The sequence below is a fragment of the Leuciscus leuciscus genome, assembly GCF_965113295.1.
Source record: "Leuciscus leuciscus genome assembly, chromosome: 14".
Classification (NCBI taxonomy): domain Eukaryota; kingdom Metazoa; phylum Chordata; class Actinopteri; order Cypriniformes; family Leuciscidae; genus Leuciscus; species Leuciscus leuciscus.
The window spans coordinates 3,472,815-3,491,369 of NC_138738.1; the positions used below are offsets into that span (position 1 = coordinate 3,472,815).

The following is an 18,555-nucleotide window of genomic DNA, read 5'->3' on the forward strand; positions in this document are numbered from 1 at the left end:
GGGTTAAAAACAGTAAAGCTGCTGCCACCTACTGTTCAGAAACACACACACAATCTAAACACTGCAAACACATTCTATTGTTAATCAGCATCTTTGTCTATGTCAAATGATATATATATATTTTTTTTTATATAAACATCTATATTTAAATATAACAATCTTATCTTTAAAACTAGATCGACTTCACAAAATAAGCACCCCTCCTTTTTTGAGTGATATTTCAACTGGAAATGTGCAATATGTACAGTTTAGTTACATTCTTACTGAATACATTCTAATGCATATATTCTATGTGAATATTTTAAAAAATATTTTGCAAATTTCCAGCATTATAAATTCTCACGCAAAAAAAAGTCTAATCTCAAGCAATGCTTTATTAACCTTAAATCCAGTCCTGCTGTTATTTCACCATGATATAATTATGATATAAAGTGAATGCACCTGAAATGCATGTAATTGAACTGTATTTAAAAATAAGTACAGTAGTTTCATAGTGAATCAATGCTACTCTGAGATCCAGTGAAATTGTAAAATAATCATGTTGCTCAGGGTCATCTTCATAAAAAGCCTGACGTTTTTAGGACCAAACTGCTCAAAATGACCTACTGCATGCAATATTATTAAGCATAAACCTTAACCAAGTTGTTTTATTTGTGTTGGCACAGGGTTTTATGATGCTGGCCAAACCGAATAACCACTAGGCTTTAAGCTTCTCTGACAGGAACCCTGAGAAGTCGATAATGAACATCATGCATAGCACATATAGTCTGTTGAAAGTCTCTGCATTCTCACGGACACATGTATCATAATATGTGTGTGTGTGTGTGTGTGTGTGTGTGTGTGTGTGTGTGTGTGAGTGAGTGAGTGTGTGACCTTCAGTAACCCGACTGCTCTCAGTTGAGTTTCCGATGCTTGGGAAGGTGTCTTTACAAAGTTTGCGTCAGAGTAAGAAATAATTTCCATACAATTGAATGTCTTTTAAGACTCTGCTGTACTCCGTGTTCAGGGTCACTCAGCCTGTTGTATCTTTGTATTAAACCTGGAATGTCACATTCGGTGCACTGTCATGATGACAAATGACAAAAGACATGATGTGGGTGGATGAAAGGCTATGGTTTAATTGAACAAACACTCCTGTTGGTCCGGATGGGACTTGATCCGAGTTACATCACCGGACACAGTCAGGGACGAGTGTGTGTGGCGACACACAGACAAGACTCATTACATGTCACACACAGAGAAGCTGATGATGTAAATGTCCATATAATAAATAAATGAGCTTTTTCATAATTGTGAGGCAAAGCATTAAATTATGAAGGAAAATGTCTAATTTTTATATTTATTTTTTATTTCATATGTACATGATTTTTTTTTTCTCATCAGCAAAAGACGTCATCACGATCCTACAAATGTGAAAGAAAGGGTAAAATTAGTAATTATATATTGCAAGAATTACATTTTTGGGGGATTTTTCAATTATTTCAGTTGAACTCTATATTAATGCGCTAATTAAAATGGTTAATGAACAGTTATTTGCACTCTTAACCATAGTAAAATGGGACAAAAATAAAAAATATATGAAAAATAATAATAATAATAATAACAACAAATTAATTAATGCATAAAAAAGACACCACTTTTCTACAAAGTTTAATTTGTAGAACACGTTTTAATATTTTTTATTGTATATATAATAAATAATAAGTAAAATAAACAGTTCCTCCACCAACAAAGAATATAGAAACTCTGCATTAATATAGAATTCCACTGATATGCATTAGCATATGCTTGTTATAATAACAGCTTTGAACATGGCTTATCAGAACTGATGTAAGAGCTGGAACATTCTGGCATGAGTTCTCACCTTTTGAGAGGGATCCCACATTTTTCTGTTCCTTATTTGGGACTAGAGCGCATGCAGAGAGGAAGAACAAGGAACAGGTGTCAGGACAGCCTGAAAATAGTTCTAACACTCCAAGCAACACAAACTCTGTTTTACAGTGTGTTTCTGGGACGAGATGTAGCAGTAGATGTCTAACTGGTGCCGAGTCAGGAGGATGTAATTCAGTCTCTCCGGCGGTACACGCATAGAGTCATTACGAGTTTAATTTATGGGGAATTGCCACTCGGACACCTCCAGCAGCAGGGGCCGCAATCTCCCAGTTTAGTGTCCCCCCATGTAAGGTCAGGGCTCGAGAGGAAGACAGATGTCTTGTCAAGACCCAAATAGATGGAGAACCGAATAGCTTTTTGGCTCTCTAAAGCTCCCTCTCCAAAGCAAAACATTTGAATTAGTGCACATTCTCAAAGCGGTTTATTTTGTGGGAGATTGCTCAAAAACATAAAATATAAAAAAAATTATAATATGTGAAATATTATTTCAATTTCAAATAAATGTTTTCTATGTGAATATATTTTCAAACGTAATTTATTCCCGTGAATTTTCCTCCAGTCGTCAGTGTCACATGATCCTTCAGAAATCATTCTGATTTGCTGCTCGAGAAACATTTCTGATTATTCAATATTCAAAATAACAGCATTTATTTGCCTAAAAATCTTTTGTAACATTATAAATGTCTTTACTGGCACTTTTGAAGAATTGAATTCATCCTTCCTGAATAAAAGTACTTTATTTGAAGGTGTCCTTGTTACAGTGTAATAATACATTTAAGTACTGAGTAATATTAATTAACTTCATGTACTTACTATAGGGTTAGGAGTACGATTGGTTTAGGGTTAGTTACATTAAATTATGTATAATTTACAGTAATTACTATAGAAACTACATACATGTACTACATGTAAAATAAAGTGTTACCAAAAACCCTTACTGATCCCAAACTTTTGAACGTTGTGTTTTGTAGTGTAGTCCTTATATATAGCAGTGAAGTAAAATTACTCTGGTACTTTACACCCCTGAACATATCTAAAAATAGAGACTGACCTGTATGAATGCGGCTGTTGAACTTATTTCTCTACAATCACAGGCTCTGTTGGGAAAGAAAAGCAGAAAGCAGTTCAGTCTGCTGGCTTTCAAAACAGTGTTTGTCACCCGAACAAACATGAGTGTTAACCGTCAGTGACACTAGAGTTTTAACTCAGACATGTGGAGACTCTTGTTCTGTTTGACAAGTTCATTTTCTCTCCTTTCAATAGGCTGTAAATCATTTTACAATAACAATAAACTTGTCCAACCTCGTACAGAGGCACGCAGAGTGATAACTTGACAAACATAAAAAGAGTTCCCGGATCAGGTTAAGCATTTGTATTAACATAGCTTAGGTTGGATTACACTGATTTAGAAGTCCATAAAGTGATGCTCCATTTGATCCCAAACATACAAGCCTGTTTATAACACACTGACAGCAACATTAATATTACATATTTATCTTACACTACTTGCATTTCCATGATACATATAAACTTGATTTGATCACTGGAATCCATGTTTTTTTTTTTAATCATCACATTGTTTCATATCATGAATAGGCTACACATGATTCAAGTTCTTTTCTAACATAAAGAGCCTCTTTCCAGCAAAAGCAAAATTCTCTCGATTTCATTAATAAATGCATCAGTCAAACGTCTGCATCAATGGTTAATCGCGATGTTAAAAATGTGGCCTTGACTAAATCTACTCTTACAAGGAGCATGTAATTGTAATTGAGCATGTAATCCTTGGATTCATCTTAGCTAATGGATAATAATTTAATTCAGTCTTTTTAGACCAATGAAGTGCCATGACTTTTCCAGTCATTCACGATTACTGTATAGAAACTGATTTCACAGACACTGCACGCATAAAGAATAAGAAAAGCCCATGAAATATTATGGCGCTTGAGAATAATTCTAGTCTCTATAGAATTTTCATGCCTTTTCTTAAAATTCCCTGATATTTAAACGATTTCCATGACCATGAAAACTCTGGAGTGTCTCAAGTGTGGTCAGCAAAACCTCCTCTATTTGGCAAATAATGAAAATAATGTTATCACAGGCAATTGAAGAGCAGTGCTGTCAATCTATCACAAACTCATGATGACTGGAAATACTTTTTTTGCATGATCAAAAATACTAAAGGCTTATCACAGACTCCTAAAACACACTTGAGTTAAGTCTATGATGGTTACTTACGTTTAACCTCCAGTTTGCAGCTAACCAAGGCCTCTCCGTGCGGGTTCTTGGCCCTGCAGGTGTAGACACCACCGTCAAAGTTTCCGGGCTTGCGGATCTCTAGGGAGCAGATGCCCTGGTTGTTTATTTGCCTGTACTTGGGGTCGTCACCAATAATCATCTGATTCTTCATCCATTCGATCCTTGGCTGCAAAGAAGTTGGAAAACACGATGAAAACACGCCGCTTTTGCAGTCTAGAAGTAGTGAAATCTTTTAAATGCATGGATGAAGATCATGCAACGAGCCAAAAAGGAACTTTTAGACATGCCGGCTCTTAAAAACTAAGGTTCTTTATTGGCGTTGATGGTTTCATGAAGAACCTATAACATCTATAGAACCTTTCTATTCCACAAAAAGATTCTTTATAGTGGTAAAAGGTTCTTTAGATGATTAAAATGTTCTTCACACTAAGGCAAAAATGGTTTAACAGTGGAAGTGGATTGAGAAAATTTTTGTGTTTTGGTGCCACTCCTTCCAAAATACGAAATTTGCTGTGATTGTGTGTTATGATAGGCAGCGGTTAGCGTGTGTTTGGGAAATGTCCCGCCCCTCCATAACTGCAAGTTCTTATCAAGTGTAAATATTGAGGATGGCGTCAATTTCAAACCTCTTCAAGCCTGATTCAGACCCTGACAATGTTAACGAACAAGAGGATCGTGCAGAACGGATTTCATGTGCAGACTTTGCAAGCACAGATTTCACAGGAAGTTTCAGAGTGGTATGTTTTTTGTATTTTTCTTATACATTATAGTTTACGATGTTATCCACCATTTAATCGTGATATTTGTCGGAAAACTAAGGTAATACAAACAGTAATCGATCACAAAACCATGGTTCATGGTTACAAAAGTAAGAGCTTACAAAAGCAACAGAAAACAAGCTGTTCTCCATAAAATGTAATAAACATTGGAGTTATAATGTTCAGGAACAGTGTTTAAAATAAGTTAACCACTCTAACTTGGTCAGCCTTAGGAAGGTCAAACAAATGAGTTTTGGAAATGTTGTGGAAAAAACAGCGTCTCTTTGACCGCGACAACACTGTCTTCTCTAATGCAGCTCAGCCAGGCCTCCTACCCTTTTTTTTTTTTTTTTTCGTATTCAGTGGGTGGGGTTTATTTAAATGAGTACCATTGTGACTTCATGAGATCCGGTAAAAACACATTGTAGTCCAAACGAGCTGTTCGTTGTAGTTCTTTGAAAGGGGATTCTGTTAAATAAAATATCTCCCTTTGGAGTGGACTTTGAGCTTTGTAACCTTGCACACTAAAGTTGAAAAAGTGGAAAAGCATAATAGGACCCCTTTAATGCAAAAATATTCCATATATGTATTGATAATAAAAAACTGGGCATCCCCGATAAATTTCAAATGGTCCATTTTCCATTGTGCTAAAAGTTACACAACAATAATACTTTTATTTATTTTATTGTTTCTTTTCCATCCTACTGTAAGTTACCAGCAACTGGGTGTGTTATTTACTCACCAAAGCCATTTTGCATTTGGCGCTTGGTGAGTGTTAACTCTGGATGCTGATCAACGCTATGCACACTTTCACTGTCATGGCCTCCACATATCGTTGTTTGGAAGCTCATCCCATCATAGTGATGTAGGAATCCCACTTATCCAACTCATGCGGTCCCTCGTCTAGTTATCTTTCCCACTAGGAGTTGCACTATCCCCGGTGGTATGTTAGTGGTGGATTCCTACACTTCAGTGGTCACTCAAACATGAACTATAGAGCAACTCTTGATGGATTAAGTGTTGATTATGGAACAGACTTCATTACAAAAAGCCCATCAGCACAATCTTTAGAATAATTGAACACATTAATGAATTGCATGAGGCTGCTCTGGAGACAGAGGTTGTTCACACCTGGAGTGATTCGGGTGATCTGAACCCAAGAGGACAGCTAAAAAAAATGGTCCAAATTGTTTTGTGATCCAATCTCTCACATTCACCTGTCCGCCCACTCACCTGTCAATCAACCACTGCACTAAAACAAGAGTTTTAAACTTTGCAAGTTGCATGCAGCTTAAAAAAATAACCAACCAATTGGAAAGTTGGAAAAATGCATACATGCACAGTATACAATTCATGCATGTGCATTAAAGTTCAATTAATTTAGATTAAAAACACTACCTGAAATATCTCAAGACTTATTCTACTTTAACTAGTACAGAATCACTGCACCACTTTTCACATGACATCAACATCAAACTTGTAGGTTAAAGGTAAAGTGTGCATTTCTGTGCAACTAGCCATCAGTCGCAAAACCATGTACCTTAGGGAATCCCCTAACGGAGCAAAGCAGCTTGGTGCTGTAGCCCACAGTAGTGCTGCGGTCTGCCAGGGAGGTGGTGAATTTGGGTGGCTCGCTGAAGTCGTGTTCCTTGTACTCTGGAGGCTTGTAGTCAATGCCTAAAACACATCATAAAGATCAGACCATTGCTGAGGTCATGGGTTCGATTCCCGGAGAATACAAGAAGTGATAAAAATGTAGCTAAATTGTATGCAATGAAACTTGCTTTGAATAAAAATTTCGGCCAAATGCACGAATGTCAAGATCTGGGTTATTGGCGTTTACTAAAAATATTGTTAATTTAAATAAAGCTGAAATAAAATATAAATATTAGATGAAATACTTCTAATTGAAATAAGTTGAACATTTAAATGGAAGACTGAAAAAATAAAAGCCAATTCAAAACTATAATAGTATATACATTTTAGTACTAAATAAGACTGCATGAGACTGGATGCCACGTCACTTTCATGACATGACGCACATCTAAACAGAAATATCATGCTGCAAATATGACACTTCACATGAACAGTGCTGCAGATGGAAACCGATTTGACAAGGTTGCAAGAAAGCAGGAGGTGTATGGTATGCCTGTGACGTTTTGTTGTACAAATAAAGATCTAGATATGCACAAGACCAGTCTTGTTTTGAGGATGTGGCATTATTTAACTTATTTTATTTTTGCATTATTCAAGCTATAGGAAAATAAAAATATAATGATACGTGGTTCTAAAGTACTTGTGCGATATTTTAAAGCCAGAGATAAGATATAGGAAACATTAAGACAAATCATGTGATGCTGAGCAAATGTCAAATATAAGAAATGCAGGAAAGTTGATTCACCTGTCTTCAGGATTGTGGCGGAGGTCTTTGTAACGGTGGCGTCTTCGCTGATTCCACACTTGTTCTCAGTAAAGGCCCTGAAGACGTAGGTGTTTCCCATGATCAGGTCTGAAATAGTGGCATTCATTCTGTGATAATGCTCCAGTACTGTGAACCAGTCCTGTGGAGACACAGCAGCTCAGGTTAGTCAACTTCAGACACGACTGCTGACAGTGTAGAAGTGAATTCCACATGTGATTTCATTCGATTACTTGGATCCGAAAGGCATACATAAACATTGCTTTCGAACACGGCCAGCATCAACCACTGGACTAGGACTAGACAGGTCGCTCACATTTTTTTTTATTTGAGACAATGAAATATAAATGGCGTAGTCATAGTTGTCTCTTCTACAGAGCTAAAGTTCGTAAATGATGAACTTTACATAGTTATTGAACTGAACTGAATCAACACTGAACTGACTTGAGCTGAATAATGATACTATTAGATCTGAATACAGATATTTTATCACAGTGAAGCAGCTTTGAAACAATCTGTATTGTATACAGCGCTATATACTGTAAATAAAGCTGATTTGACTTAACTCTGCTTGTTGAGCTGGGATAGGAGAAAACATTTTAACACCAAAAAATACTTCAGCTCTAATATAGCATGGCATTTACATGGTTCTCCAAGGCACTTTCAAGAATACCACCATGTGTAACAAAGATGGTAAATGTAAAAAAATTATGCTATTGCAATGGCAACATGTCTGCCATCACAGTAATACCATGGTATGTAGTAAATGTTGGAAAAGCTTGTACCCCTGTCTTTTTGTCGGCCTTCTGGATGGTGTATCCGGTGATTGCTGTGTTTCCGTTATCCTTGGGTTCAGTCCACTCCAGAGCAACATTGAAACCCCAGGTGTCCACGATCTTGATGCTGGATGGAGGTCCAGGCAACTCTGGTGAACAGGTCGACAAGACAATTGTTGAAAAAACTCCTGCAACTAAGACACACCACAGTCCATGATGTGTACGATCTTTTATAACACCTACCAACAATCTGCAGAGTTAGCTGGGATTTGTCCTCAAAGCTGTCCACTTTCACACACATCTCATACACGCCGGAGTCGGCTCTCTCTGCGGCGCGGATGAAGAAGATGCTGTCCTTGTCGCTGTTGCGAACATTAACCTTTTTAGTATCAATAGGCTGGCCATCCTTTGTCCATGACACAGTAGGTTGTGGTTTGCCCTGCAGGTTAGAAAATAAGAGAGAATTAGCAACTCAAAGTGCTAATATATGCCTAAAAATATTTTTTTAGCAGATCCATTCATTCAAAACTGACTCAGAATTGACTGATTAGTCTTCTTCCTCTCTGAAAATCAAATAAAGAATAGTGTGTGCTTGTGAATAATGTAATATCAATGAAATAATAAGCCATAAAGTGTACTTAAAGAGAGTTCACTTTCACGACTGTTTCTTAACACACCTTTAAAATGTGCACTTTGTAATATCGTACAAAAATGTTTGTAACAATTTATGTATTATGCATTATAAAGGTATTCATAATGTATGTTATAATGCATTGTATCTTTCCATAAATATTTGTAACCAATGCATTATGCTCCTTGTCATATCTGAAATCGGTTGTTTGTCATGCTTTAATGCATTATACTTTCTAAAGGTGTAACATAAGTATTAATGTATTATAACTGTGGTTATAATTATTTATGAGACCATACAATGCATCATAAGGTGCATTACAAGGCATTATTAATGCATTAAAAGTACTTTTATGATGCATTATATGGTAACACTTTACAATAAGGTTTCATTAGTTAATTTTAGTTGACTACATTAGTTTTAACATGAACTAATAATGAACTGCACTTCTACAGCATTTATTCATCTTTGTTGATGTTAATTTCAACACTTACCAATATATTATTAAAATTAGTTAATGCACTGTGAACTAACATGAACAAACAATGAACAACTGTATTTGTAAAACTACTGTTAACAAAGATGAACAAATACAGTGACAAATGTGTTGCTCATTGTTAGTTCATATTAGTTAATACATTAGTTAATGTTTACAAATGAAACCTTATTGTAAAGTGTTACCCATTATATATATATATATATATTTTAAGTAAAGTGTACTTTACAGTACATTTTAAATCATTATGTTTTAATAATCTATTGTCATGCACTTATTATTTATGTTTGACAAATAAACAAGCTTTAGCTAATGTTAGATTTAGCTACCTTCACCATGCATTTTCAGTGAATTTAACTTTTAACTTTTAATTTAACTTAATTTTTGTTTCATGAGATCACGTACACTGAAGGGAATAACAAGGTTGATCTTCTCTCCAACATTTTTCACGTAGCGCTGCCTCAGGTAACGTGGCAGGCGGATTTTGGGGCGATCTGAAGGGAGAGAAAAACAGGGTACATAACATTATTACATTGTATATACAGACTGCTTTCAAACACTATGAGCAAGGTTACATTATTGAGATCTAATGTGCCTTATTGCGCAAAGACAGAACAACTTTTTATAAAGAAATACATGCTCATATTTTATTGGTTTATAATTTAAAAAAAACTTATTTTATTTTTGATCTCGGTCAACAAAACAGAGGAGAAATCCTTAGTTTTAGGTAAGAAAAACTTGCTTATTTCACAATTTCACTTCACTATCTAGTGAAGCAGAAAACTGACTAAGCTAACCTTACCGTGACCCGGGCTTTCCAGAATGCAAGCTAACTGTAATTTCATCCTTAACTGTTGTCAGCTAAGACTGTCTGCAGCAAAATCTTTTGCAAAACTGTAATCAGTAGCACAAATGTACAGTAAAACACAGAAGGAAATCAAAGGCTAAAAACATTATGAGGAGTCAATTACAATGACACACTTTGAGCTAGCTCACATGCTAACGTTGCTTCTGTTGAACTCATCACAGCTTTAAATAGATCAGTCCTATTACACCCCTGTCACGAATAACTTATGATGGAGATCTTTAGTTACATTAAAACTGCTGAATTACATATAATACTATATCTCGGAATCGCAGTTTAACATTCATTTCCAACAAAGCACCTTCAATGCTAAAAAAAAAAGGATGCATGCATGTAATTACACAGCCTCTGCATTTTAGTCAGCAATATAAAATGGTGAATTTGTCTCTGGAAAACTCTGTGAAGTGTTAGCCGAATGCTAACTCTTACAGGATCCAGCATGCCTCTAAATAAACATAGCATCTCTAGCGAGCTAAAAAGTCTCATGGGGTAACCTTAGATGCCACTTGACTCCTCATGCAGAGCGAGAACATTTGGGAATGTATCCCACCCTCCGGCTCAAACCTTTCACACTTGTCGCCATCGCTCTTAAAGGAAGTAGCTTGACACTAGTCCAGGCGGCTAGCTGTCAATGGCTTTGAAGCCATGTAAAACCCTCTCCACATAATCCTTGCTAATGCACAACACTTACAGTACCAACAAACCATTTTCTAATTTTTCTTTTTCAATTGCAAAAGACATTTCATGGCATGCTTCGGTGCATGAAGACCTTTAACGGGAGATCTGCTGATATATTCCCTCCCCCTCTTTTGCGTAGACCGGATTCAAGTTACATTCCAATCCCGCTTGACTTTCCATTCTACATTTATGATTTCTTTCTTTAGACGCTGGACACTCTTGGAGTATGTAAAGCGACTGCAAGCATTCGTACACAAAAACTGGTTTGCACAACGGCTGCGATAATGCGGACGAATACTTCAACTTGAACTGCCTCTTGTTGCTTCACAATGTTTAATATCTCAGATCAGATGTTGAAAGCTACTTAAAGTACAACCAACAACAGTGAAAAATATCACTGTGCCGTGTATGATATGCCACAGATACTTCTACATTGTAGATATAAGACTTCTGCCTGATCTGAGCAAGTCTGTAAGGCAACACCTCTTCATGCTAAAGCCAGACCCTTGTCAGGTAGATTTATTTAGATTTATTTTTCACAACTGGTCACCTCTCAGAGAGCTAATTAGGGGGCTCTGTAGAACAGCATGAGACGTTTTGCCTGACGTGGTACCAGTTTCACCTCTCCAGATAGCTCTGAGGTCTGGGATACTTGAGATTTGAGAGGTGGCCCCCGATCTTTAGAGCGGATACATGTGCAGGCAAAAGCAGGGTAACTCTACGCTACAACATTTACAGTAATTATGTCCAAAGAAAACTGGCTTAGATCTGGAAAGTGAGAGGGTACAATTTGTGAAACTTTATGAATATTAATTGAATCCATGAAAGTCATCTTGGTAATGCAATTCATTTTCTGTGAATGCCACTATAGGTAGCCTAAATAATGGGAAATAATTACAATATACGTGTTTATGATTATGATAATACATTAAAATAACATGATTACAAGTAACAGTGTGCAATATCAAGCCGCATGACAGATTTTTTGGTACAGCTAAAATAAATGGAAGCGGATGAGACCGGAAGCATCGACACAATCAAGTTACAGTGGCGGCGCCGGCGCCGGCTCTTACATTCAGAATAAGGTTTTGGTTTTTGCTTTATATAAGCTTTTTCAATTTTTTCATTGCATTGTGGCCACCCAAGATGAAATTGTTACAATGGCTGTTATGATACACTATCATTCAAAAGTTTAGGGTCTGTAAGAGTTTATTCTAAAGATCTTTTCATATTTTATTCAGCAAGGGTGCATTAAATTGATCAAAAGTAAAAAATAAAATAAACAAACGTTCTATTCATCAAAGAATCCAGATTTTTCAACCAAAATATGAAGCAACTGTTTTCAACGCATGTTTCTTGAGCATCAAATCATCATATTAGAATGATTTCTGAAGGATCATGTGACACTGAAGACTGGAGTAATGATGCTGAAAATTCAGCTTTGCATCACAGGAATAAATAATATTTTAAAATATATTCAAAAGGAAAACAGTTATTTTAAATTGAAATAATATTTCGCAATATGCCTGTTTTAACTGCATTTTTAATCAAATATATGGTATATACGGCCTACAGTAGTGAATGTGTTTTCAGAGCTTGATTCTGATTGGCTTACCCACGACCTCTCTGACCAGGACGGTGTCGGCCAGAGCTGCGGGGGGGCTGCGGCCGCCGGGGTTCATGGCCACCACCCTGATGTTCAGCCGGTCACCAGTGGTCTGGTTCTTAATCACATAACGGCAGGACACGGTGAGCTCCTCGTTAACGGCTTTCCAGTCAGCAGCTGCGATACAGAGGAGAATGAAGAGTAAGAGCATCCAGTCTCTCATCACCTCAATCAAGTGATCATCTACGATTTGCATCCCATTAATTATCATAAAAATTGATTTTTGATTAATTGCACATTGATTGTAAAGCTTTTGAAAGGGCCATATTTAAATAATAAAACGTAAAAAAAAAATGTATTTTTATTTTTCAATTAATAATTAGAGGTTTTGATCTAAGATTTGCATCCCATTTACAAGCATAAAAATGTATTGTTGATTAACGGTACATTGCTTTTAGAAAGGCCATATTTTAATAAAATTATTAAAAGCATTATTATTATTATTATTATTTTTAAGTACTATTATAAAAAAAAAAATAAAAAAAAAATATAAGATTGATTGTTGAATACTTGCACATTGATAGTAAAGGTGATATTTTAGGGATATAAGTACTATTATAAAAAAAAAAATAGGTTGCACTTTATTTTACAGGTTAGGTTTAGGGTGTAGGTTCAGGGTTAGTACCTAGTTAATACCCAGTTATTGTAATTACTATAATATAAGTACATAGTATGTACATGGGGAACAGGACTGTAAAATAAAGTGCTAACAAAAATGGATATACATTTTTTTTTATTATATAGATATTGAAATAAAAAAATTAACAGATTTTGCAATGAGTCAAATTATGTTCCCCACACTTTATTTGCACTCTTAACTGCTGTGTGAGCAAGCTGAACTGTTTTTACATGTGTAACTGACATGACTGCAACAGCCATCGTGTTTTGCTGGCAGACTTCGGTGTAGCACTTCTAGAAATGCCTCACTCCATATAGGGACACAACTTAGGTGGGTGTACAAGCTGCCGTTGACATATTAGGGACAGGTGCAACTGAGAGTTTTGACCAGCCAATAAAATGCTAATGAACATTCGAACGTTGCGCCGTGTTTAATTTAAGGTACGGTATTGTGAGGTGGCATTTTAAGATGCAAGTGCTTGGCGGGCTACTGTAATCAAGTGAAAAGGCTTTTAGATTTTAAACGTAATCCTCATTGAGGGTTTTATTAAGCCAATGAACAAACTGCTTGTCTGAAACCGAAAGCAGCTGTCCAGTAAGTTGATGCCTAAACAGGCAGCGTTTTTTATCTTGATATCTAGAACAACTTTCGGTTACGCTTTAATTTAAGGTGTTACACTGTAATTATGCATTTAAGTACTGAGTAACTACATGTACTTACTATAGGGTTAGGGTTTGGGGTTACACTTTATTTTAAGGTGTCATTGTTACAGTGTACTTATATATTTAAGTACTGAGTAATATTAAGCAACTACATGTACTTACTATAGGGTTAGGGTGGGATTAGGATTTGGTTGAGGGTCAATTGCATGTATTTATGCATAATTTACTGTTATTACAATGGTAAGTACATGTAACATATGTAACAAGGACACTGTAAAATAAAGTGTTACCAGGTTTGGTTTTGGATTAATTGCATGTAATTATGAATAATTTATAGTTATTACTACAGTAAGTACATGTAACATGTAATAAGGACACTGTAAAATAGAGTGTTACCGGGTTTAGTTTTGGATTAGTTGCATGTAATTATGCATCATTTACTGTTATTACTATGGTAAGTACATGTAACATGTAACAAGGACACTGTAAAATAAAGTGTTACCAGGTTTGGTTTTGGATTAGTTGCAAGTAATTATGAATAATGTATAGTTATTATTACAGTAACTACATGTAACAAGTAACAAGGACACTGTAAAATAAAGTGTTACCAGGTTTGGTTTTGGATTAATTGCATGTAATTATGAATAATTTATAGTTATTACTACAGTAAGTACATGTAACATGTAACAAGGACACTGTAAAATAGAGTGTTACCGGGTTTAGTTTTGGATTAGTTGCATGTAATTATGCATAATTTACTGTTATTACTATGGTAAATACATGTAACAAGGAAACTGTAAAATAAAGTGTTACCAGGTTTGGTTTTGGATTAATTGCATGTAATTATGAATAATTTATAGTTATTACTACAGTAACTACATGTAACAAGGACACTGTAAAATAAAGTGTTACCAGGTTTGGTTTTGGATTAATTGCATGTAATTATGAATAATTTATAGTTATTACTACAGTAACTACATGTAACATGTAACAAGGACACTGTAAAATAACGTGTTACCAAACGTTCTAGTAGGAAGGGTGTTAATATGCAACATTGGATTTGGACGTGTCTTGATCCCTTCCTACCTCTAAAGAAAGCTAAATTTGTTTAGATTTGCAGACTTACTTCCTTCCTTGCAGATTTCCACAGTGTATCCATCCAGACCAGAGTTTCCAATGGTGGCTGGAGGTCTCCATGAGATCGTGACCGAAGTGTCATTGACATCCTCGACGCCGAGCTCGAGGGGCTCGCTGGTGGGCTCTGGAGAGCAAACACACATTCAGTATTTGAAAGTAAAATCGGACTCTCCATTTAATGGCACAATTGCACAAAGCATGGGCGAAACTTGAGGTGATCTGAAGGTTTGGAGTCCCGTGGGTTTACCTGCCGGTGGGGGGGGTGGAGGAGGTGTAGGTGCTTTGACTTCCTCAGTGGGTGGAGCTTCAGCTTCAGCATCAGCTGATGTTAAATAGGCAGGGCACATTAATAAAAGCAGCATTTAAATAGAGCTTCAGGCATTAGTTTAGTCTAACATTATGGAATCATAGCCCAGTTCTAAGTCTTTATTAGACAAATGCGTCAACATGAAATCAATACTGGCATGCTGAATGTCAATGTTGAATATCACAAAGTAAAATGGGTTGCAAAAACTATCTTTAATGTTGACTTTGACTTTTTCAGTACTGGGAAGCATCAGGACTACAAATGCAGTGCGTCAAGTAAAAGTACAGGAGCTGTTTAGCATTGGTTTACCATGGCTTTTACCATCAGCGAGGCCTCGGCAGCGTGTGCAGCGGCTCCTTTAGCGATGTGGACAGCAAATCAGTTTTAAATGTTAGTAAAATGTTAGAATGGCTCATTTCGGCTCATTTTGCATGCATAGAATATAGTTCAGAAAACAGAAACAAGTAGTCGTAGAACGATACGTCAGACAATATCTGGTCGTTTTGAGATTACAGGCATAGATAATGGACAGTGCACATTATCTGTATTAAAATAAATGTTAGTATATTTAATCTTGAGTAAATATAGTTTAAAATGATAAGAAATTAAATAATTTAATGATAACATAAACTGTAAGCTGTACACAAATAAATAATGAATATAAATTATATTAATTAATTTTGTGTCCATCTAATATTCCATTATTTTAATGCAAAAGAATATTTCTAAAACCAACAATCACTGAAGAATTCCCCATAATCATTGACTTACCGTCTTACTGGAAAAGACTGGGCTAATCAAAACATCATGGCTAAATATTTATTATTATTATTATTATTAAATATGAGCTCTCTGTGGAACTGTAAATAGAGATGTCTGTGTTTGCCACAAGCTCTAAATACCTCAGGCTTATAAGGCCTCAGCTGATATAGCTGGGGTTAAAATAATAATTGCACAGGTGATGAAGAGCATGCTTTGTTCTTGTTAGAGAGTAAAGTACACAGATTATCATGTCAATTATTGCAGATTATAGCGAAAGATTGAGTTTATGAATAAACTAGTTTTATGCATGAGCTCTGAATATTGCATTGGTGGCAAAATTCCTTTTCTTTGTCTGCATTTCACAAAAGCTTTCAAAGGAACTCTGTGTTATTCTGCACTCTTGTGAGAAGTAAATGTCAATATATTGCCTGTATATTCTCTGAAGTACTTTGGAGTAGCATGTAAATAGATATATGGTAATCACTGAATACTATCTGATACCATGGTACTGCTTTAGTACATTTCTCTACGGGAAAATAACAGAAGTAATATGTTATTTTAGAAGAAACTTTGAAGAAAATTTGAAGTTTTATAGTCTTCTTTAAGTTTAAAGTGGAGTAAATGAGCAGCTCAGGCGTCGAGTAGGTCAGGCCGAACAGCTGGTATGATCAGTATTAGACGTTAACAGGTGTAAACGCTCACTGGTGTTTTTTTTAAACCATCAGCTGTAGTCAGGCGTTTTCCCAGTAGCTTCCAAGAGTTCTTGTCTCCAGCAGCAATGTGCACTGAGTTCTCACGCATTAAAGGTTAATTGTTACATGGCATGCATCTGTGTTAATGTTGCTAGTTTGTTTAAATTTATTATTGCAAACGATAGAGTGGATCTCACAAAAGTAGGGTCATATTTCACCAACAAAGATTATATTGATGCATAAAAAAATGACACCTATTTTTACAACCATCAAGACCTTTTCTTTACATGCATAGTAACAATGTTCATGACAAGCACATGCGAAAATATTTAATTCCCACTGTAATGCTAAAAATAATTATTTATTATTTAAATGGCTCTACATGGCAGTATTTTTTTGTATTTAATACATGGTGATTTTAAATATGCAAATTATAATTTCTTATTTTTTCTTGCAATTTCTGACTGAAATATGACAAAAATGTTCCTATGTACAGTACTATCTTAGAGAGATCCACCCATAGAATTGCACTTTGGGAACTGGATATCAAGTAGCATGGAAGAGTGTGTGGTCCACATGCGCGCTCAGTACCTGCAGCAGGAGGTGCTGGTTCTGCTGGTGGAGCTTCAGCAGGAGGAGCCTCCACCGGTGCACCTTCAGCTGGGACGGCTTCGGCCGGAGCACCTTCTGCTGGGGCGGCTTCGGCCGGAGCACCTTCTGCTGGGACGGCCTCCGCTGGAGCAGCTTCAGCGGGTGCTGGTTCGGCGGGTGCGGGCTCAGGTACGGGTTCTGGCGCTGGTTCGGGCGCCGGTGCCGGTTCCTCCTTCTTGGCGGCCTTAGCCGACTTCTTTATTGGGGCTGGTTTCGCCGGCATGCTTGTCCGCTTCAGGGATCCCTCTGACTTAGTAAGTCCTTCGGCTCAGTCTGAAGAGGGGTCACCCCAGATTTATAGCCTAGGCCATGTGGCGCTGGTCAACTCCTCCCCAAAAGAGTTTCAAGTGACTAGTGAGGGAGTGAACGGAGCTCTCAACATCACGGCCACTTCAGCTGTATATACAGAGTGCCAGTGGACTGCAGATAAGAGGTGTGCGGGTTGGGGGGGAGGGGGGTCTTGAAAAGCAGGCCTACAAACTAAACTGATTTAATTACACAAATTACATAATGAAGACAACAACAGCAGCATTTAAATGTTTAGTAACGACAAAAATAAACCTTGTTCGATGGTTCAAACAAGAAAGTTCAACACTTCTACAATACAAACAAAAAATTAAGCACAAATGTGATGTTTATCTTAAGTAATTTTTGCTTATTAGTATGGATGAATTGGATCATCGAAGGTCAGCAGCAAAGACATTAGTTAATAAAGTGAGATTAAATACACAAAGTATATTTGTGTTAAGATATTTAATTAGTATAATATTGAAAATTCTGAGTTTGTATTTCACTGTTTTAATTGATTTTGAGGAATTGCAACACAACACCTCTGCACTTAACTCCCGATTTCTCTCAACATGCGGACAGGAGAGCTGTCAGTCAATAAATGGGAAATCAAAGTAAATTAGGTTACTTATTTCAAAAAGTAACACAGATATTGTGTTAAAAGTAATGCACTACTTTACTAGTAACTTGGGAAAAGTAATCTGATTACATAACACATTACTTGTAATGCGTAACCCCCAACAATGTGTTTCTGTCTATCTAGTTTAGTTTATATGTGACCCTGGATCCCAAAACCAGTCAAAAGTCAATTTGTGGCAATAACAATAGGGTGAAAATTATCGATTTTTCTTTTATGCCAAAAATCATTAGGATATTAAGTAAAGATCATGTTCCATGAAGATATTTAGTAAATTTCCTACCGTAAATATATAAAACATTTATTTTAGTGAGTGAATGCAGCACAATCGCCAACATAAATGGACAACTTTAAGGCGA

General features: G+C 36.3%; 1 protein-coding gene across 1 annotated transcript; it reads right to left on the reverse strand.

Annotated features, from left to right (window-relative positions):
* Window positions 1-1,076: 1,076 nt before the first annotated feature.
* On the reverse strand, window positions 1,077-17,552 carry mybphb (myosin binding protein Hb). The gene is made up of 12 exons (XM_082136432.1): window positions 17,212-17,552; window positions 14,849-14,983; window positions 12,391-12,558; window positions 9,638-9,726; window positions 8,349-8,544; window positions 8,115-8,254; window positions 7,312-7,471; window positions 6,451-6,587; window positions 4,132-4,318; window positions 2,945-2,990; window positions 1,865-1,906; window positions 1,077-1,403 (listed from the first exon to the last, which is right to left on the reverse strand). The coding sequence occupies exons 1-10, from the start codon at window positions 17,492-17,494 to the stop codon at window positions 2,968-2,970; spliced, it is 1,518 nt and encodes a 505-aa protein (XP_081992558.1). The 5' UTR covers window positions 17,495-17,552; the 3' UTR covers window positions 1,077-1,403; window positions 1,865-1,906; window positions 2,945-2,967.
* Between the last annotated feature and the right edge of the window lie 1,003 nt (window positions 17,553-18,555).